Below are 23,951 nucleotides of genomic sequence, written 5' to 3' on the forward strand. Positions count from 1 at the left end.
CCTTGCTTATCCTGAATAGTTAAACTGGCCACTGTTCTTTAGAAAAATCCTTCAGATCCCACAAATTCTTTGGTTTTTCAGCATTTTTGTGTATTTGAGCACTTTCCAACAATGATTGTGTGATTTTGAGATCCATCTTTAATAAGACAAATGTACACATATTCATTCTATTCAAAAGTTTACACCCCTGGCTTTTAATGCATGGTTTTCCTTCTGGAGCATCAGTGAGCGTTTGAACTTTTTGTAATAGTTGCATGAGTCCCTCAGTTGTCCTCAGTGTGAAAAGACAGATCTCAAAATTATACAGAAAGGGTTCAAATAAACCAAAATGCTGAAAAACCAAAGAATTAGAGGGACCTGAAGGATTTTTTTTTTCCTGAAGAACAACGGGCAGTTTAACTGTGCAGGACAAATAAGGGACTCGTGGACAACTATCACTAAACAAAAACAAAACAAAACAAAAAAACGGCAGTGGATCATTCAGGTAACAACAAAAATCAAGTGTATGTACTTAAGAACTAGGTCGCTTTTTAAAATTCAACTAATATTTTCTCTTGTGGACAATAGGCAAACATCTTAAATGTGAAACATCTTATTCAGGTCAGTACTAAATAAAAAAATAACATGCATTTTGTATGATCCCTCTTATTTTGCTCAAATAATTAACATTTTGCACATTGCAAGGTGTATGTAAACTTTTGACCTCAACTGTATTTGGTCAATACGTTTATGATGAATAACTCAACATACCATCTCTTGATTTCCCTACAACCACCTTAAACTACAAACCTGCATTTGTTTGGCTGTGGCCACGGGCGCTGAATGTGACATTTGCTTTGAACACGAGCGTGACCGCTCCTCAGCCGAACTGACAGGTGGGCGGAGTCTGCCCCGCCCATCTTGCATCCTATTGGCTACGGGCATGCAAATTACAAGCGCTTGGAAAAGGTTTGCGCGACCTGATTGGACCAAGACACGTCAGTCACTTGGGGTGACGTCATTCTGAAGTTAGATACAAGACGCACACGTGTGATCTACTAGTGCTATGAAAGTTTATCAGAATTTCCACAAATCATTTTGAAGCAATCGCTGGATTACGTGTGTTTTTCAATTCTGGACTTATTAAAGAAGCTCAGATATTTTCTCTCTAAATTTGGATTAAAAACTCTTAAGCTGTTAAAGAAACAATTAAAAGAATTAACTCTTCTATTTAAAATTCTTAATTCTTGAGTAATTCTCAGACTAGTAACTGTTTACATAACAACAAGGAGCTTTACTGTATATATGCGCAAGGATTTTTGGAGAGCGCCGAGCGCGAACTCTAATCCACCTTTGATGCACTCGAGCTCCAAACTCTGCCTTATTTTTTGATGGCAACACTGAATAATGCCAGTCTAGCATGGCTGTCTCTCCAACTCATGCCACCCGTGGACCGACATGGCATTTAGCCGCGTCTTTTCGGACCCTCCGTCCAAGAGCATCTTTAAGACCTTCGCGGTCATGTTGCTGTCTATTCTCGCGTCTTTATACTTTCTCCACTGCCTCACGGAGCGATGCGGGACCTGCATACCCACAGAGAGAAGGGACACGGGTCCGACAGAGAGATTTTACGCCTCGAAACTTAAAGATTTTGAGTCCCTGAGGAGAAAGAGGCTTCTTCAGAAATGGACCTCGACGAGAACTCAGGTGATGAGGCACCACAACTTGATCCACCGGCTCGAAGAGGATTTACCTGGAATTGAGGCTGACAGACACATTTTTCAGGCAGACGTGAAGCTGTCAAACTCTTTGGATGTAGATTTGGAGACAGGAGGCTCGTATTTTGATACAGGTAAACTGAGTGCGTTAGGTGAGGGCAGCAAGAAGCTGCCTCAGGCGATCATCATCGGCGTGAAAAAAGGCGGGACGCGCGCGTTGCTGGAGTTTCTGCGCGTGCATCCAGATATCCGCGCGGTCGGAGCGGAGCCGCACTTCTTCGATCGTAACTATGACAACGGAATGGACTGGTACAGGTGAGTTACCTATGATCCATTATGTTGATGTTGTGCAAATCCAAAAGATGGGTTGAAAAGGCGTGCGTTATTATTATTATTATATATCTAAAAAAAAATTCCTCTGCTGACCTAAGAGAATATTAACATTACCATAATTAATGATCTTTTACATATAATTTTGTTTAAAGTATTCATGTATTGTATATTGTTTTGTACAATAGTAATATATTATTAATAAAAACAATTTATTAGTAGGCCTAGTATAATTAGTAGTACATTTATTTATTTATTGTAGCGCTGTGTATAGTTGTTGTTGTAGTGTTTTTCCAAAAAAAAAAAAAAACATAAAAAACAGCAAACACGAGCCAAATAAAGTATTAGTATTTATATAAAAATGCATTTAATTAGATTGATATACGTTTATTTTCGTAGAAAAAACTATTTTTTGGTGTTCACAGTTCTGTACATTATTTTCAAAATATTATTGCAAATAAAACCACGCTTCAATAATTGAATAATTATGTATTAACAGTAATAACATTAATAATATAAATGCATCACACAATAATCCCTGTGTCTTTTTTCTTACTAATTGTTAGATCAGATTAAAAGCGTAAAAACAATCCAGATCTGATTTGCTCATTTTAGCTCAAAAATAAAGTCCTCAGTGTCATTAAGAAATCTTATGAACCTTTTGGTATTTTGAACATCAAATTAAAGAGAGAACATCAGCTAAAAAGCATACTCACAATATTACATAATGCACAAGGCTGTTTGAGGTTAAAAAAATCTTACTGAAATATAACAATTAAATAAAATATGCAAGAAACTAACTTTTTACTCACTGGAAGATTAAGAAAAAACACAGTCAAACCAAAAATTATTAAGACACCAGATATCATTTTTGATATTTTTTTACTAGTGGGTGTGGGACACTATATTTCATTTAATATAAGTGAGGATAGCAGATAAAGTTATATTATACTTATATATTATAATGGTATATTATACCCAAACATTCTTAAAACAGTGGACTATAAGTAAAATTGATCAAAATGTGGGGCCAAAAATTATTCAGACACTTTGACCTGACCAAGTGTTTTTCTTGTATTGCTAATGTGACCTTTTTACACCACATACTGAACAAAATTAAGCCCTCACTGAACAAAATTGCTTGGTAATTGGTCAACAAAGTATTGATAGTTGTGTAAATATTGTCATACTAACAGTTTAAATTTGAAATTGAAGTTAAAGTTGAAATTTTGGTTGATTGTAATCATTACATATCTTTCTATCAAAGTCGTCTGACATTATCAAGATGTATTTGTTCTGACACAGTTTAACTCGGAGTTCTTGTCATATTTTATTACCATTTTCTAAACTATAGAAAATGGTAATAAAATATGACTGTATGTCTGTATGTATTGCCATTAAACTTCTTTACTACTTTTATACTTTTATAGTTTTATGATCATTAGTTTATCTTAACCTTTTAAATAAGGAATGAAGCTTTAATGAAAACATCTGTTAAACTTGAGTCCATGGAAGTCTAAGACACCGAATGAAAGTGTATTTTGTGGTATTTTATAACACATACACTTACTAAAACAATATGAGAAATACAGTTTTCTTATATTTAAGTTGTGTTTTTATATGCATCTGTATCTATATGGTGGGTGAGTGTGTGTGTGGTTCATTCACATATCTTCAGGCTGCTGTTAAAGAGTTTAACAGCAGCTTGTCTTTTGCTGCTCAGTGTAATGGGGCATATCAGACATCACAGCTCTGTTATTAAGAGGGATTACGGCAGTAATGAAAGGTTACCTGTCTGTCTCCACAGGTACATTTCACCATCAGATTTAGTTAACATACCGGGTCATGCAAAAGAGCAAGGGCAAACTTGTCCTAATGCTATCTTTCCCATCCCTCTCATCTAAAAAGGAACATAAATAAATACAGAAATCCTTTAAAAAAACTATCTTTTTTCAACATCACTCTTTCACACCATTCTATTCATTCTTTGTGCTTTGTTATATCCATGAGGATCCCATCCATCCAAAAGAGTTGCCAGGATTCATGGGAATGCAACACAAGGTTCGAAAAACAAGCCTGGTAGTCGTAAACCTCCCATCTTTTAAAAATAAACTCAAAATTATTTACTAGAATAACAGCATGTGCCAGATTACTCATCCATTTACAGTAAGTCCGCGTGTGTACTTTTTAAAACACAGCTAATGTTTACAAAGTGCAGCCGGTTAGGTAAAATGAACAAAAAGTGAGTGGAATTACTAAGCTGGCAGAAAACTAAAAAACACAAGTGGGGAAGGGTGTCAACTTTCTACAAGACAGGAAAAAATAAAGAAATAAACTAAGCGGCCAATGTTTTTCTCTCACTCTCTTTTCTCAAATGAGCTGAAAGACATTTCCTGAATATATGCACGAGGCGTGACAGTTTGATGGATCTGTGCAAATGTCTTAAAAATAAAGAAAACAAACATAAAATTACTTTTGCGGCATAAATTCTCACCCTTTGTCAGACCCTCTGGGAATAATTGCGTTTCTCCCGACCGCTGAAGTTATGAATGGGCTCTGTTTTTTTTCTCTCGCTGCACTAATCACTGTGTCCAATTTGCTGGAATTATGTGACTCTTTTCAGGCTAGGCTGTGAATGTTTAAACACAGAGACTTCCATCTGCAGGAATGAAGGTCCTTTGTATATCGTAATGGCTGATATGGAGACTGTGAAGGAATCACACAACTTTGCTTCTCTGTGGGAATGTGAGACGTGTGTGTGTTTTGTCAATTAAGTTGCTCGTGTCCAGTTGGTCGTACTGTATTGGTGGTGCAAAAACTCACAATCCAGATACGCTGAGCATTTTCCTCACCGTTTATGAAAAAGTCATTGTAGTTTTGCCAGACTGCATCTGTGCTACTACAAATATCAATGTTGTGGTCGCTTGTCAAAACATTACTCACCCATCTGCAGTCAACATCGCAACAGTGAAATCAGACACGCGGCCAGAACATCTGCGAGAGGTAAAACACAGTATTAGATTATATAATATTATGAAAAGCAGGCTTTTTATGTGGGCAACCAATGAAACCCTTCTTTTAAATTATTGACAGTTCATCGGCTCACCGTCAGCTTGAACAAAACGTTTCTCTGTCTTGTGCTGAGACAGTGCCACTTAAACCCATTGCTTTTGTTATGGAAATCTGTTCTCAGAGTACAAAAAGAGATCATTTAAAAGGCTCGATGTAATGAGAGGCTTTTGCTTAAATAGAAGTCTGAAATAAAAATTACCCTTCCAGAAACCTGTTTTAATGATTACACTTGTGACTCAGAGTTGGATAGTCATCTACCATAAAAACACGAGGCCTTTACCCATTTGCCTCCAACATCTGACTTATCTAGTAGATACACACTAAAAAATGTTGGGCCCAACCCAGCTCTAGGTGAAAAATGGACAAACTCACCGATTTGGTTGTTTTTTCAAAGTGGGTGGGTTAAAAGTTTTGACCCAACCTTCTGGGTAGCAACTATTTAAGCAACTATTGCTTAAAAAGGAGTATATTAATATGTTCATTAAATGTACATTTGGTAATTAGTTGAATAAATAATCATTAAGTAATATATTTTTTAAAAATTGCTTATTAATAAATGTTTACCTTTTGATTATTGCTGATGCCTTTAGTACTTATGTGCCTGATTTTTAATTTACAACATACTTTGGGTTCTTTTTAAGCAGCCATATGTGACCTTGGACCACAAAACCTTAAGTAGTATGGCTATATTTGTAGCAATAGCCAAAGTACGTTGTATGGGTCAAATACTAAATTTCTTTTATGCCAAAAATCATTAGGATATTAAGTAAAGATACTGTTTCATGAAGATATTTTGTAAATGTCCTACTGTAAATATATCAAAACTTTTTTTTTTTGATTAGTAATATGCATTGCTAAGAACTTCATTTGGCCAACTTTAAAGGCGATTTTCTCATTATTTAGATTTTTTTTGCACCCTCAGATTCCAGATTTTCAAAAAGTTGTATCTCAGACAAATATTGTCCTATCCTAACAAACATTAACAGAAAGCTTATTTATTCAGCATTCAGATGTTGTATAAATCTCAGTTTCCAGTTGACCCTCATGGCTGGTTTTGTGGTCCTTGGTTACATATAATAATTTTTAAACAATAGTTAGGTTAAATAAAACTACCCAGAAGTTTGGGTTAAACATTTACCCCAACCGCTGAGTCAAAATAACCAAATCGCTGGATTTGTCCATATTTCACCCAACGCTGGGTTGTTTTTAAGCCAGCATTTTTTTTAGAGTGTACTGTATCCCATAATTCCCATTGGTGGTAGAGAAGACACTTTAATGAGTCTGTGTGTCTAATCTACCACTCAAAAGTTTTGGGTTGGTAAAAATGTTTTATTTTTTTAAAAGAAGTCTCTTATGCTCACCAAGGCTGCATTTATTTGACCAAACATACAGTAAAAACAGTAATATTGTGAAATGTATTATTAAAAATTAAATGAACAGTTTTGTATTTAAATATATTTTAAAATGTTAAAATGTTGCCTGTGATGGCAAAGCGGAATTTTCTGCAGCCAATTTTTATCAGTGTTGTGCTACTTAATATTTTTTATGTAAACTGATATTTTTTAGAACCGAAAGAATAGAAAGTAACATAACATTAATATCATGTAAAAGTCTTCTTTACTACCACTTTTGATCAATTCAGTACATCCTTTCTAAATAAATGTATTATTCAAAAAAACTTTTGAATGGTAGTGCATTTATTAAGCTAACTAATGCAAGGCCCAAAATCATATATGACCTTGGACCACAAAAGCAGTCATAATGGTAATTTTTGAAATTGAGAATATGTAAGATTTCCATTGATGGCCAAATATTGTCCTATCCTACGTTTATTTGGCCGAGATACAACTATTTGAAAATCTAGAATCTAAGGTAGGTGGGTGGGTGGGTGGGTGGGTGGGGGGGGTCAAAATATGCAAAAAAATTGCCTTTAAGATTATCCAAATTAAGTTCTTACTAATCAAAAAATAAGTTTTGCTATATTTACGGTAGGAAATTTACAAAATGTCTTCATGGAACATGATCTTTACCTAATATCATAATGATTTTTGCCATAAATTTTGATCCATACAGTGTATTTTTGGCTATTGCTACAAATATACCCGTGCGACTTAAGACTTGGTTTTGTGGTCCAGTTGTCACATATGAAAAATGACACCACATTCAAAATGTGCAACATGCATTGCAACATCGCCAAATAAACTGGTGATGCAACATCTTTGAAATATTATTTTGTTTTTGGCATTGCACTAATAGTCATACGCCCTGAATTAGTTTTGTTCATAAATTATTTGGGCCACTTTACTTGTGGTAAATTGCATACTTCCTTTTAATTACAGCATTGTTTTATATGCGAGGAAATTAAGTAATTACACATCTGGTGAGCCTGTGCACTTATGTTTCTTTGCACTCTTCCCCCTTGGTAGCCCCTGCGGTGAGGGCTTCTCACAAGTGGATTCAAGGAACGCATATCAAAGCGTAGCCACTCAAACTACATTAAAACCTCTTTAAAATTCAGGCTAGAAAATGTGGAAAAAAAATTCTAGGCCACACATCAGAAGAAATGTCTTCTCGTTATTCTCCTTAAACTATCCTAATCTAAAGTTTGCATTGCGCAAATAACCAAAAGAGTTAGCAAAAGATCCAAATGTCTCTGAGCTTTAATAGTATTCAAAGCAACTGAGTTTGACTTGTAAAGCTAGTTTGTGATTAAGCAGGCTCTAAAACATGCCTCTGTTTGGAGCTGTTCGACACATCTCTCATCACAGGTGTTGTGGAGAAGGTTTTGGAGGACTTGTGGAAAGGCTGGCTGGCCGTTTGGCAGATGGTAGTGTGAACTTCTTTGGAATAAAGGGAATGTTCTTGAGCGATGCATGGCACAGACTGCGTTTCTTGTACACAGAACATGGTGTTCGCTTCACACTGGCAAACGCAGCCTGTGGTTTATAGTGGAGTGGCAAAGTTCCTGGGAAAATAAAACCCCTGTGTTAGTGGAAATACGGACAGATTCACACGAGTACAGTAAAAACTGACAGTCAGTAACATCTACTTCACATTTGGTCTGGTGGAATATTTCAGAGAGTTTACTGGTGTTTATTGGCCTCCTATCCAGTAAATCACAATGTGCTTTGTTACTTTTCAATACAGATTTCAAATTTTGTACATTTTATTACAGTATTCAACAATAAATGCCATTTGACACTGGCTAATGTGGAGCGCCTCAGTTTAAAATAAGCGTGAATAAACATTAATGAACATCCAAAGATATGTTAAAAGAAATAGTACAACTTACAGAAATCTGTATCCTGTCTCATGTAATTGCTCAAACGTGTTTCAACCATGCTAAGATTCTTGTAAACAATGTCAATGCCACATTCAGTGAGCTAAAACTCATTATTAAGCTAGAAAAATGAACTCTAGAGAGGAGCATTTCACTAAATATATGCACCATATAATATTCATTGTCATTTTTTAATGTTTTCAAAGTATTTCTGTTTGAACAAACAGCCAGCATTTAAATGTTTATATTTAAAGAAAAAACGAACTGGAGTAGAAATATAATTATGTAATTGTAAACTTCATTGAGTGTAATTTAAGTATTCGTATACAAATCAGTTCATTTTAACCATCAGTATCATAGTAATGTAGTACCACTCTTGTATATTTTACAGTATTTACAGCACAAGCATGTTTTGCCATGCATGTTTTTTGTACCTGATTTATTCATGAACTATTCATAATCGTGAAATTTGTGTCAAAACCCGGTCCTACTGATAAGGCAAGACACTGCAGGTAAATAGGGTAAAAAAAATACTAATAGTTATCACCTTACTTACCCAGTTGATTGATTACATTGATAATTGCAAACATTTTTAGTATTACAAGTTTTCTAAAATTATAGGTTTAAATATGCAAATGAGTCATTATTTAATGAAATATGCGCTAATTTGCATACATTTCTAGTACGAAAATCTAAACACTGGATGAAGTCAGTTTCAAAAATCTTGTTTAATCTTTTTGTATCTCATTTCATCACGCCATAATTCAGAAAAATTATATTTAAAAACACTAAACACTATATTTAAAACACTATATTTTTTTTACCATTTTTGGGGGAATAAAATGTTGTAGAAAATCAAGCAAATCATATATGAACAAATCCCTCTGTAAAAACCTTCAGGGTATAGACAGAAATAAAACTATAAAGTTTTGGTGTGTAAGTGTTACTGAAGTGGAGATTTGTGGCTCAGTGTAGGAGAAAAAACTCATTTTGTGAAAACGGCCTTTAAAAATATGCATTGTAATAGAAATCTATTGACACAAATAGATAAAGTGCTATAAAAGAAACACTTAAAAGTGTTTTTTTTTAATGTTTTCTTTCCACAAGTCTGAAAACTAAAAACTAAAAAAACTCTCCCCTGAATCTAAAATACTGGACAAGTACCAATATGCTACTAATATATTTCTAAAAAATGTATTAATAAATTTAGTTATCATCAAAGCTCATTAAGTACATGATAATTAAATAATTAATTTCATTGCATAAAATCGTTATTCAATAAACCCAAACATAATATTAACAAAGTTATATGCATTTAAAAAAGGTTAAAAATACAAAAGTAAAAAAGCACACACTCAAAACTGCTAGTGTGCTAGTTCTGCACTTTATATAAATACTAATCCAAATGTTTTTTTTGCTGAACTCAAGGTGCGAGAAAAACACAATGGGCCTTTATTATTAGAACCTTTATTATTAGGAATCCTGTGCTCACCTGCTCGCGCACACACCTGCATGTGCTTTATTAGACTATTATACTGTTTTCTACCTGAGCCAGCCTTGGGGGCAGGTTGTACTGTAATGTTGTAGCGCTAGGATGACATAAGCCAGCTGGGACATGAGATCACACTGAACAAAGAGACCCCTGTGCGTGTGTGGAGGCCTTTGATCTGGTTTGGCTAGGGGCACCGCTGTGACATGTTCGCTCAAGTTACCACAAATACACTAAGAAACACTATCATCTCTCTGCGATTCTTACTCAGACAACAGCATAATTACAATCTTCCAAACACTTTTCGATAACTGCAGGTATGCCGATCACATTTCGCTTAAAGCATTTAAGACTTTTCCTTGATAACCACACTGTAAAATTGCATGTGTAATCATACTCCTTGACTAAGAAAGTGGACTTTTTTAGAGCAAGATGCCAACGACTAAAGCTCGAGCCAAGTTAGAGCCTTGTGATTTACAACGAGACGCTTAGAGTAAAAATGTGCTTGTTTGCGTGTGTACGGACGTGGGTCACCGGAGGGTTCAGACCTTTTATGTAGGTCATGTTTGGAGGTGAGAGGGGTCAGTAACTGGATCTGTAAAAGCGAAGGACTTCAGGAGGGTGAAAATTAACGTCGGTGTGAGGGAACTCGAGAGGTCTCTCAACTCTTGTTGAGGGAATGTGTGAGCATGCAATCTGATAGACTGTGGCTGGGTACGGCCAACTACCTCATGATGCAATAGACTTTGCGATATATATGTCACGATGAATCATAATGTCATAATTGGGTCGCGATTAAAACTGTACCAAGCGATTGAAACCCTCTCACACATTTTGCTTAAGCTTTTCGATATGAACACTTATTTAGATGACATGATTCTTTATTAAGTCAACTGTAGGAAAATATTTATTAAAAAATCTACAATTTTTCAAATGAAAAACCTCAATTATATTTACATAAGATTTGAAATTGAGATTTTTTTGAGAGAGAGAGAGTTTTTCCCCACGGACGTAAGCATATTGAAAAGAATGATGGTAAATATGTTTGTAAGCCAAGTGAAATCTTGGTAATGGGCAAAAATGAGTAAGTGGGTTTTGCTTAAGTCGTAAAACTTTTCCCTAATTAAAGAGAAGAATTTAAGGGGTTTAATTGAAAACTGCTGCCCGTTAAGCATAATCGGCTTAAGGTTGTTCATGTATACACATTATATTATATATAATATTATACTTTATTATTATTATACTAGTTTTTTTACTTAAACTCTAGAAAATTATATCAAATAAAATATAAATGTGTGTGTGTGTGTGTGTGTGTGTGTGTGTATATATATATATATATATATATATATATATATATATATATATATATATATATATATACATACTATCGGTCAAAAGTTTGGGGTCAGTAAGAGTTGTAATGTTTTTAAAGAAAGTCTCTTATGCTTATCAGTGCTGCATTTATTTAATCAAAAATATAGAAAAAAACTGTAATGTTGTAAATTGTCATTACAATATAAAATAATGGTTTCTATTGTAATAAAAAGGCAATTTAATTTATTCCTGTGATGCAAAGCTGAATTTTCATCAGCCATTACTTCAGTCTTAAGTGTCACATGATCCTTCAGAAATCATTCTAATATACTGATTTATTATTAGAATGATCTATATTGGATCTATATTGGATTATATATTGCAACAGTTGCCCTGCAAAGTATTTATTTAGAAATTGTGATATTTTTTCAGGATTCTTTGATGAATAAAAAGCTCAAAAGAACAGCATTTATTCAAAATATAAATATTTTCTAACAATGTAAGTATTTGCTATCACTTTTTATTTTTAACACACCCTTGGTGAATAAAAGTATTAATTTCTTTAAAAAAAAAAAAAAAAGAAAAAGAAGAAAAATTTACTGACCCCAAACTTTTGACCGGTAGTGTATATTATAAACTATCATGGCAATATAGGTTAGAAAATAAAAATAATAAATAAAAAAAACAACATATTACGTATCTTGTGATTTTTTTCCCCGCACATACGCACATATATTTTATATAATATATAATAATTAAACATGTAATAATATAATATAATTTACCAGTCAAAAGTTTTTTAATGTGTTTCTTCTGCTCATCAAGCCTGCATTTATTTGGTCCAAACTACAATTTTGAAATATTTTTACTATTTAAAATAACATATATTCTATTTGAATATGTTTTAAATAAGCAAAATTTTAAGGATCATTACTCCAGTCTTCAGTGTCACATCATCCTTCAGAATAAAAGCTTTGGTAACAAAAACATACAATATACCATTTAAAAGCTTGGAGTCAATTATAGAAATTAATACTTTTATTTAGTAAGGATGCTTTAAATTGATCAAAAGTTATGATAAAGACATTTATAATGTTAAAAAAGATTTCTATTTCAGATAAATGGTGAACTTTCTATTCTATTCATCAAAAAAAAAACTGTTTTCAACATAATACTAATAAATGCTTTTTGAGCAGCAAATCAAAATATTAGAATGATTTCTGAAGGATCATTTGACTGAAGTATTGATGCTAAAAATTCAGCTGAAAATCACAGGAATAAATTACATTTTAATATATATTTAAATAGAAAACAGTTATTTTAAATTGTAAAAAAAAAAAAAAAACAGATTTTTACTGTTATTGCTGTACTTTGAATCAAATAAATGCAGGCTTTGTGAGCAGAAGAAACCTTACTGTTCAAAAACGTGACTGGTAGTCTATAAAATACTGTACTATACTACATGTTAATGTACACAAAAATATAAACATACTGATACAAAGACCCAAAGTATAAATTAATAATAATAAAAAAATATGATAGCCCTAATACACAAAGTATAGACACATATTTTATACCCTCATGCACACAAACAAGGACACTTGTAAATGTATTATTATAAAAACTTCAATAAGTGAAATTTAAGCATTTAAGCATTTTACAGCATTAGTTGTAATTGTACTGTACCTGATATATATCCAAAATAATTGCCATTTATTTTTAATCGAACTGATTCGAATCGAATCAAATCGCAAGCTTGGACACTTACACGCACAAACAAGGACACTTACAGTACATACTTACAAACAAGTGTCTTATGACTTTCTCTTCAGAACACACATTGTGTTAACCCCCTCAAACACACACACGCAAACACTCTTAAGCAGCTGATCCCCAGAGCCGTTTGGGGGGCCAGGGCACAGTGCTGGCTGTCAACAGCTGCCTGAAAGGCATTCTGGGAATCCAGCCCCCAGTGGGCACTGAAGAGAGCGAGCAGCTGTAGACTGCTCCCCAGACACCTTCAGACACACACAAACACACACACACACACACACACACATACCCACCTGATGCCATTATCTGCTACAGCTCCCTCACAACCTGAACACAGCTCAGCAGGACACACATTTGCAACTTTCGGCACTAAGATGAGAGCAAGCAGGTTTTGATGAGGAGTGGGGAACAGGATTGACGATTTGCAAGTTACAGGTCACAAAGAGCAAGTCTAAAGGGCGAGAGATGTGGGCTGTGAGAGTGACCCGCGTGCAGACACAGATGGGAATGCAAGGGATCAGTTACTCACAAGTCGGGTGTCACCACTTGTTTATGTTGTTCGATTCGTGCAAGCTTTGATCCCGAGAAAACAGTTAGGGACTATTTTTAACTACAAAGATGGTTTCTAGGCGACTTTTTATGTTGTATGTAAGTGCAGAAAGACGCTTGCATGTCTAAAAGCTTCAGCCACGACTCCCTCTTGAGACCAGCCTGCAACAAATGATTACCGGTATCTTTTATATGAACACTTAGGGATATTTTATACAAATTAAAAAGAGTTATCATTTACCTACTCTCGAGTCATTTCTAACCCTACTCTGTGAAGAACAAAAGGTGATTTTTTATATTCTGGTCATTCTTATCAATACAATAAACGTGAATTAAGACTAAGACTGTCAAACTGCAAAATGACAAAGAAAAAGCAATATAAAGTATCTTAATCCTTTTATTAAGTTAGTGGATTCAATAAAATACACCAAAAAATCAATCTAAAAAGAATTTGGATGAAAAAAACACATGATAAAATGCATGCAATCAATGATGTTTTTTTTAGATAAGGCATCTAACAAATACATAAATGTAAATACACTCAGATGCTATTTGAGAAATAAAGAACATAAAAAAAGTTTTTGGCTTTGGGTCTGAAAGTATGTGGATCAAATTAAGTCAGAATTGCGAGATATAAACTCACAATGCTGACTTTTTTCTCAGAATAGCAAGTATAAATTTGCAATTCTGAGAAAAAAGTCAGAAGTCCCAGAAATAAAGTCAGAAGTGAAAGATATAAATTTGCAATTCTGAGAAAAAAAGTCAGAATTCTGAGAAATAAAGTCAGAATTGTGAGATATAAATTAGCAATTCTGAGAAGTCACACTTCTAAGAAATAAAGTCAGAATTGTGAGATATAAATTTGATTCAATTCTAAGAAAGAAGGTCGCAATTCCCAGAAATATTGGATTCGCAATTCAGGAAAAAAAGCTGCAATTCAGAAAAATAAAGTCTGAATTGCGAGATATAAACTCGGAATTGTGAGAAAAAAATAATCTGAATTTTGACCTTATTTCTCACAATTGAAAGTTTATATCCCACTATTCTGACTCAATAACTCCCAATTGTGAGTTAATATCATGCAATTCTGAGAAAATTCATATCTCGAAATTCTGACTTAATTTCTCAGAATTGCAAGATTATATCTTGCAATTCTGGCTTTATAACTCACAGTTGCGAGTTTATAAGTCAGAATTGTAAGAAAAAGTCAGAATTGTGAGTTTTTATTTGACAGTTCTGACTTTATTTCACGCAAAATCAAGATTATAGGCCACTATTCTGACTCAGTAACTCACAACTCTGACTTTATAACTTGCAATTGCAAGTTTATATTTATAAAAAGTAAACTCTAAGAAAAAAGGTAAAAATTGCGAGATTTCAACTCACAATTACCATTTTTATTTTTTATTCAGTGGCGGAAACAGGCTTCCATACTACCCAGTATTTCAGACAACTCAAAAAAAAAAATTGAAATGGGTCAAACAGACCCGCAAACTAATGTAGGGGTTAAAAGTGGTTCATACTACTCATGCGCTATATTCTACGTCTTCTGAAGTGATACAGCTTTGGAACAGCATGAGACTGAGTAAATGACTATAGAAATTTAAATCTGGGGTAAATCATCTTTTTAAGTGTTTACATCTGTGGCGATTCAGAGTCACAAAGTGACTGTTTTCAATAAAAGTTCAGTCATCTTATGTGCCATCAGTTACTCGTGATCTACCTTCTAAAACAGTTGGATACTCAGAGAAACCTGTAAACAACTAACAACCAAAAATACCGCATAGTCACACGTCGACCTCCAGCAATTGAATCTCTGTCGGTGCAAACGCACCTGTACTGATTCTTTAACAAATGTAAATCACCGCATAGCTATGCAAAAGCTACAGGAGACAACAAGTCTTGATAGTGTACGTTAAACAGCAGCTGCATTTGCTCAATCTTGTTTTGCCAATAAAGACGTCCCTTGAATATTTCCATCTAAGTGGAGGCGTTTTATTGCCACAAAATCATGAAACCTCCACAGATAAACACAGCAATTTATTCAACAAGCTCTTAAGGCCATGTCTGTGAATGTAAATTTTTGTTTATTTGCTCTGGGCATCGTGGAACTACACTGGTTGATGTTTTTGTATATTTTAAAGCAAACTAACCCAGGGCGCTTCTCAATGCATCAACCGAAGCAGCTCAAAATTTCAGCGCTCGCAGCAATTTAGTGTCATTTCACCTTCCTGTGGACAGATTCCTCACACTTTCCCTCAGAAAAACCTCGAAAGTGGTGGCAAAGTGTTATCCTGTCTTAAAAAAAGTTGAAATAGTACACCAAGCACTTGGCAGTAGAAGTGCATGTGGGTTTATGTCCGTGCAGAGCCTCCAGGAACAATGCGAAAAGAGTCTAACAATATAAAGAAGCCGTTGATGTCTGTGAACTAGACCCAACAGCGCTGAACAAAACTACCCGCAAAAAACAACAACTACAATAGATCAATCCTCCATGTAAGCAAAGCTGTCGCTATAGCGAGCCAAAAGACGGTACCGAGAGCCGACACAAAGAGAGAAAGAGGGGTGTTGTGGGTAAATGATGCATGGCAAGAGCACATACGTGTTACGGGCCTCAATGGGGCGGAATGGTGGAATAAACCCTCTCCGTCGCATGATGGATTTCACTTTCCCGGCGCACAGGCAACAGCTTTATCACAGGAAGCGGAGACAGCAATTTTCCACTCTCAGACAGACATGAGAGAGAGACAAACCGTAAAATAGAGCAGTGGTTCTTCTTCCATTCTAAAAAAAACTGATTTAAATGAGCAAAATCAACACTTCTCAAGCATTAATTAGTAACATTTATTATTTATCAACGTAAACTGCTGAAAATGAAATGGAAACCCATTATAAGCCCTTATTCCATTCATGAATCCAGCCCAAAAGCCTGTTTTAAAATGCATAACTCTTGCGTTTTTGGCATACTTTGTTCACTTTTGAAATATTACAAGAGCTGTTTTAAATTATACGTTTGCACTAGTGTTGATGTGGTTCCTATTGTTAGGTCTTTAACGCTGTGGGTGTCCTGAGAGCTGCTGTGTGTAATGTGTGTGTTATCTTTCCATGTGACCCGTGCCAGCAGTATAAACCATGCCAGTCCTGTGGTGTCCCCATGCCACTGTGAATCACAGAGAAAACAAGACAGAGAGAGGGGGAGAGAGAAATGCCAAGTGAAAAATGTAATTGTGTGTGTGTCAGCCTAGTTTAACCCGTTCTCTCTTCTTGTGCACTTCTACCAGGCCTACAAGCTCTGAAAGAAAATTAGAGAAATCAAACACGTCTAGAAAAATGTATTCACAACTTCTTTAAGACATTGATGGTGCGTTCATATAATATTTGGAATTACTGTAATGATGACTTTCCAAAAGTAAAAAAATGGTAACACTTTACAATAAGGTCTCATTTGTCAACATTAGTTGATGCTTTAACTGACATGAACTACACTGTAAAAAATGACAGTGAATTAAAAATGCTACGGTAAAAACCTGTGAAATGGTTAACGGTAAGTTCCCCTTCTATATACGGTGAAAAACTGTGTTGGACATTGCATTTAATTTTACGGTAGTATACCGTTTTTGGAAGTGAAAAAGAACGTAAAATTTACAGTGAATAACCAGTAAATTGACATTCCCAGAATTCCCTGAATTTCATTTTTTTATTTGATGTTTTTTTGTTGTTGAAATAACTTCATCTTAATTTTTTTCTTGGCAGTTTTGTACATTAGGGTTGTATGTTACATCTAATGTTGTTAAATTAATGTTTTTTGCATTATTTCAGTTTTATGTGTGTTACCATGATGGTGTTTAGTGTTTGTGTGAATGACACTGTGCACCTTCTATATATGCTATTATTTAAAACCTCCGTGTGATGGACTTTGGTTCATCATGTGATGTTGTCATCACCACCTGCTTTTGGTGGTTATCATTGTATTACAAAGGTACAAAACAGATTTCAGTGCTTCAAAAAGTTGGTACATTACCATTATATGAGTTACGGTTTTTAGTACGAAATTACGGTATTTACCTGTAAATTTAAGTGAAAACCTTAAAATGTAAAACATTGCTACCGTAATTTTTACGGTAAAATTCTGGCAACCACAGCTGCCAGTTTTTTACCGTAAATTTTACGGATTTTTTTTTTTTACAGTGTAACAATTAACAATATATGTGACCCTGGACCACAAAACCAGTCATAAGTAGCCAAGAATATATTGTATGGCTCAAAATTATAGATTTTTCTTTTATGCCCAAAATCATTAGGATATTAAGTAAAGATCATGTTCCATGAAGATATTTTGTAAAGTTGCTACTGTAAATATATCAAAACCTAATTTCGATTAGTAATATGCATTTGGACAACTTTAAAGGCTATTTTCTCAGTATATTTGATTTTTTTGCACCCTCAGATTTCAGATTTTCAAATAGTTTTATCTCTACCAAATATTGTCCTATCCTAACAAACCATACAGCAATGGAAAGCTTATTTATTCAGAAGAAAATTGACCCTTATGACTGTTTTTTTGGTCCAGGGTCACATATTTTTACACATATTTTATTTTAGTTAATAAAAATTAAATAAAAGCTACATTAACTAATGTTAACAGATAAAACTTAAAATTTTAATAATGTAGTGGTAGGTTTTGAATTTAGCATAAACTAAGATTAATAAATGGTATAAAGATATGTTAATAAATGAAACTTTATTGTAAAGAAAAACATAATTATTTGTCTCAAAACTACAAATTGTATTTTCCTACTAATTTATCAAATAAAATATTTCAAATGACAGCAGCCTGAAAAAAATAAGACAGATATTATGTAGCAAACTCTACATTTATTATATTTTATTATAGCCGATGTTACCTAATGTGCATTCTTTTGTTTAATTTATATATTTAGCAGATGTTTTTATTAAGTCGTTCATCACAGAGGGAACAATATTTGCAGTATACAATGCCAGATTTATAAGACAGCTAGATTAGGAAACAATAAAAGAAAAGAAAATAAAATAAAAGAAATTTTATAATAATTGTTAAAATAATTTTCAAATAAATAAATCTCTTTTTTTTTTACTGTTTACTGGCCCTGGACCATAATACCAGTCACAAGGGTCAATGTTTCAAAGTTGAGAAACATTGAAAATCGCCTTTAAAGTTGTCCAAATGAAGTTCTTACACTGGAAAAAAAAAATGCTTTTCTTACCTGGATTTTTTGTCTTGTTTACAGCCAAAACATCTAAAAATTCTTAAATCAAGACGACAAGTAAAAGTAAAAAATATTGTCAAAATAATCTTATTTTAAACAAATATATATATATATATATATATATATATTATTTTGTTTACCCCATTGGCAGATTATTTAGCTTGTTTTAAGAAAAAACTTTTTCTGAAAACAAGACAATATTTTTTACTTGTCTAGAAAATCCATCCATCCAAATAAGAAAAGCATTTTTTTGCAGTGTAGCAAAATATCTGACGGTGCAAAAAAATCTAAATATTGAGAAAAATGCCTTTAAAATTGTCCAAATGAACTTATTAGCTTATTAACTTATTACATAATATCTTCACGGAGCATGACCTTTACTTGCATTTTTGGCTATTGCTACAAACATACAGTATCCGTGCTACTTAAGACTGGTTTTGCGGTCCATGGTCACTATAAATTCAGCAGTAGGCAGTACTATCAAATAACACAAGTTTTCTAAGTATGACCTCCATAAGACGAGCCTTGTTTATAATTCGGCTGTATTTCCCAATCACAGGCAACACAATCCACACTTTGTGCACATATTTGTTTTATTCTTAGCCACTGGTGTGTTCGTGTACAAGGCATATTGTTTTGACTTCAGAAATGAATTTGGGAAATGTGTCATGGCATTTGCTGTCTAATCCAGTGTTACAGAAACATCCAAGAAGACCCATGTACACCACAGCCCCAGTAACAGACACTTAAGGGTTGGCAGTCTCAACACAACTGGGCTGATCTCCCACACAAACACGCAAAACAGAGAAAAAGAGAGACGTCTGTGGTAAAGAAAGACATCATACCTCACATGAACGCTAGACTCTTCGTATTAATCCTTATTCTTGTGGTAAAATCTCTCAGGTGGCCACAGTCTCTGTAAACATACAAGCATTATTAAAGATTACACACAACGTTGAGGTGTTTAAGGTGTTAGTCTGAATAACATATAATCCTTACCACAAAGCCGTAGATTTATAACACTAAATTAGCAGGTTGGGATGTTCCAACATTCTTTCCTTTGTTCTTACGTATTTCAAAAGATGATCCCTGTTGTGATTTAAAGTCTTATAATTCCCTGCACACTTTTTACTGGACTTGTTTCAGGATTCAATAGATGTTCTTTTGCGTGTTGACATTTAACATGAGCCGTCTATGTGCTTAGCATATGTTTGCTGAATTCATTCATCCTCTATACGTTCAGCCAGACGTAAGCGCACCCTTACTAGTCGGTATGGCAAGCAGACAAATCAGTCATCAGGAGAAAGTGACCCGCTCTGGCACCGGAGCGCTGACGAATGAAGCCCGCTGGCAGAGCTTGGCTCTTTTGCATAAAGATAGAGTGTAGGCCTCTGAACGGCCCGTGATGGATACTGTAACCACAGACTCCTCCGACGAGGTCCAGTAATTTAATGAGTCCCAAACTGAACACTTCTAATTGCTAATGGAACCAGCCCTGACTCGCCATTAAACAGTCTGGAGGAACTTTGACAGAGCGCAGTGTCTAAGTGATGGAGGAGAAACACTTTGTTGCTTTTTTTGCTTTCTCGTTCGTGAAAAATTAAGCATTTGTGGGGCATCGATTAGACTCTGAAAAAAGTGGTGTGTTTGTTGAAAAACAGAGCTAGCAGGACAATACCAAAGGGAAGGATTTAACACTAAGACTGATTTCTGCTTGCTTTATAGTTACAGGGTTTCCACATTTCCAGTCATTTCTTAGTCATGCATTTTAGAGATCATACTCACAAAGTCTAAAAGAGTTAGAAAAACATATATAGAGTATAGACATTTCAATGACTTTTCCTATCATTTGTCACTTAAATATAGATTATTCCACTCACAATGAGTAATTTCTAGTCTAAGAAATAATTTAGAGCATAACAAGAAAAACATATATAGACTATAGAAATGGCCATGACTTTTCAATAACCTTTTAAGATTTGAGTCATTTCCATGACTTTTCCAGTCACACTTTTGAAATTCCAGGTTTTCTGAGTGTATAATTTCAGCACCACAAATGTAATTGCAATCTTTTTTTAAGTACCCCAATTTTTTCTTTTTCTTTTTTTTTTGTGAAACAACCACATGCACGGATTACCTGTTTGTTGAGCTGCATTTATTAGATCAAAAATACAATAAAATCTGTAATATTGTGAAAAATTATTACAATTTGAAATAACTGCTTTCTATTTTAATATATTTTAAAATGTAATTTATTCCTGTGATGAAAAGCAGAATTTTCAGTAGCCAGTCACAAAATATTTTTTTATGTATTATTGTGGAAAACTTGATACATTTTTGATCAATTTAATGTTTCCTAAAAGGGAACTCTGGGTATTTAGACTTGTATGGCTTAATATAACTTAAATTATGTCTTTTACTGAAATATGTAGTAGAAAACCCATGAAAGATTTACATTATTTTTAAAAAATCCACATCGTTTTATACATATTTTGGACTATGGGGGGTGCTAGCTGCTATTTTTATTGCAACACAACTCTAACAATACTAATACGTTGCCACATTGTTCAGCTTTTGGTTGTAATTTTCAGTTAAAGGGCAACAAGAGAAGCGATGTTAAGTCTTCACTACTTTCGTAGCCATAAGAAGAGGAGAAAAGAATGGGAAGATGCCTGTGGACAAATAAAACTTCCTAAAGACCTGCATCTTTGTTCTTTCCACTTTAGCCCTGATGCCTTTGGGGCTTTTAGTAGACCACAGCTACTAAAAAGAGCTTACAAATGGCAGAGACAAGAAACGTTAGATGCCATACTTGCAGGATGCAAACATGCTGACATTTGTCATGACACCACAGCCACTGAAGAAGTTTCTCAGTGCTGATTCTACTCGAGATTTGGTTTAAATCTGCGCTTATATCCATCGCCACTAGTAATCAAAAACAGCAACAGGTAGCGTCAGTAGCTCACAGAGTGCAACCATTTTACGTCATTGAAATAATGGCGCCCCATAGTCTAAAATATGTATAAAATTATGTGGATTTTTTTAAATAACGTAAATTTTTCATGGGTTTTCTACTACATATTCTGCAAGAGCCATCATTTACTTTACATTTGGCCATTCAAGTCTTAATACCCGGGGTTCCCTTTAATTAATAAAAATATGAAGAAAAATATAAACTAAACTACATCTAGACCCAACTGCATTAGATTGAAATGAATTAATTTATTATTAATTTAGTCAAAAGAAATGCAAATGGAAGCCACTAGCTTGTCCGACCTCTTCACAACCTCGTCTACAACGCCTTGAACTTTTAATAACACTCAGACCGTGCACTAGTATAGTATATCTATCTCATTCTTTTGAGAGTGAGTGTGACAGCATATTTAAAGAGCTTGGACAGATGAGACAGGAAGAGAGTGTTTTTAATGACATCCTCCCGAAACAGGACACCCTGAGAACCGTGATGCCTCTGAGGTCCTTTAAATCTCTCATTCTTTCATCCTCTTGAGAGACACACCCTTCAGCTACTGTCCCAGGCATTGACGTTTCCACTGTATCTGGTTAATAAAAGTAATTAGTACTTGAAAAATATCTCTGTTTGAATGTTGACTGCGGTCTCAAAAAGTATTCAGACATTTTAGCCACTTTTAAAAAATATAAGTTAAACTGCCCGCTGTTCTTTAGAAAAATCTTTCAGGTCTCACAAATTCTTTGGTTTTTCAGCATTTCTGTATTTTTAACCATTTCCAATAATGACGGTATGATTTTGAGATCCATCTTTTCACACTAAGGACAACTGAGGGACTCATATGCAGCTATTACAGAAGGTTCAAACGCTCACTGATGCTTCAGAAGGAAACAAGATGCACTAACAGCTGGGGGGTGAAAATTTTTGAATTTGAAGATTAGGGTGAATGTAACTTATTTTATCTTCTGGAAAACATGTAAGTATCTTCTGTAGCTTCTGAAGGGCAGCACAAAATGAAAAAAAAAAAAAAGATATTTAAGCAATTCCGTTCAAAAGTTTTCACCCCCTGGCTCACCCAAGTTTTCTACTACAGCATCAGTGAGTGTTTGAACCTTCTGTAATAATAATAGCTGCATATGAGTCCCTCAGTTGTCCTCAGTGTGAAAAGATAGATCTCAAAATCATACAGTCATTGTTAAAAAGGGTTCAAATACACAAAAATGCTGAAAAACCAACAACAACAAAAAAATTAATATAATACATTTTCTTCTGGACTATATGAAAATGTATTTCATGTAAAATATCTTATTCAGGTCAGTACTAAATAAAAAATAACATGCATTTTGATCCAGTATGATCCTCTTATTTTGGTAAAACAATTAACATTTTGCAGATTCTGCAAGGTGTATATAAACTTTTGAGTTAAACTGTATTATTTATATACAGTATATACATACAAACACAACAGCAAGTATTACTTCATAAGCTAAAAAATGAATCTGTCAGCCACTTGTTGTAAATCATCATGCTCTACTGAAGTGCAGTTCAAGAAGCAATGCTCTTTTCTTATCCACATTAGTTTATCAAATTCACATAACTTAGGTTATTTTTAGACATAGTCAACTGGAAGTATACATTACTCCTCCTCATTTTATCTCTGAGGAGGAAGTTTCAAGTCGTCCTTTTGTTCAGAGCAAGAGACCTTTGGGAAAACAGTTTGGAAGAGCTCTGTATAGTAATATAGAGATTTATGTCCTCTTTTAAAAATCTCTCCTCAGATCACTTCCTGTTTCCCCCTGCTGTTTACTGTACACAAGCGGACCATTGTGGGAAATTTATTTTCATTTGCTTATCACCTTAATTGAGGTCTCCCAGAGTTTCCGCAACAACCATAATTCCAGCACACAAACAATCCCACACATCAATGCTCTGACGTCCAGACAGATCAGACCATCAGTTATTGGTGCTAGTTATTATACAGTATTGGTGTTTCCAATCTATCAACTATCACTAGAAAACCTCTGACCTCTTAGTTCTTCTGATCTATCCTAGTAAGCAATCACCCAGAATACCCTTGCAACGCCCTCGAAACCATCCAGAATACTTTAGCGACCACATACATCACACTATCGTCGTGGCGGTGAGTTTTGCACAGATAAGAAAATCCGTAATACAGAATCTTTCATACCTGCTTTATTTCTTTTAACATCTGGAGAAATTTAAACCTCTCCTG

The 23,951-nt window shown here is 34.3% G+C and overlaps 1 protein-coding gene across 1 annotated transcript in view; it reads left to right on the forward strand.

Moving 5' to 3' along the window:
* The first annotated feature begins 1,066 nt into the window (after positions 1-1,066).
* LOC141297833 (heparan sulfate glucosamine 3-O-sulfotransferase 3A1) overlaps positions 1,067-23,951 on the forward strand; it is a 46,503-nt gene continuing 23,618 nt past the window's right edge. The window contains exon 1 of the mRNA XM_073828296.1: positions 1,067-2,012. Within this exon, the coding sequence (XP_073684397.1) occupies positions 1,438-2,012 (575 nt within the window). The 5' untranslated portion in view covers positions 1,067-1,437. The remainder of the gene's footprint in view (positions 2,013-23,951) is intronic.

Source organism: Garra rufa, chromosome 22 (assembly GCF_049309525.1).
Source record: "Garra rufa chromosome 22, GarRuf1.0, whole genome shotgun sequence".
NCBI lineage: Eukaryota > Metazoa > Chordata > Actinopteri > Cypriniformes > Cyprinidae > Garra > Garra rufa.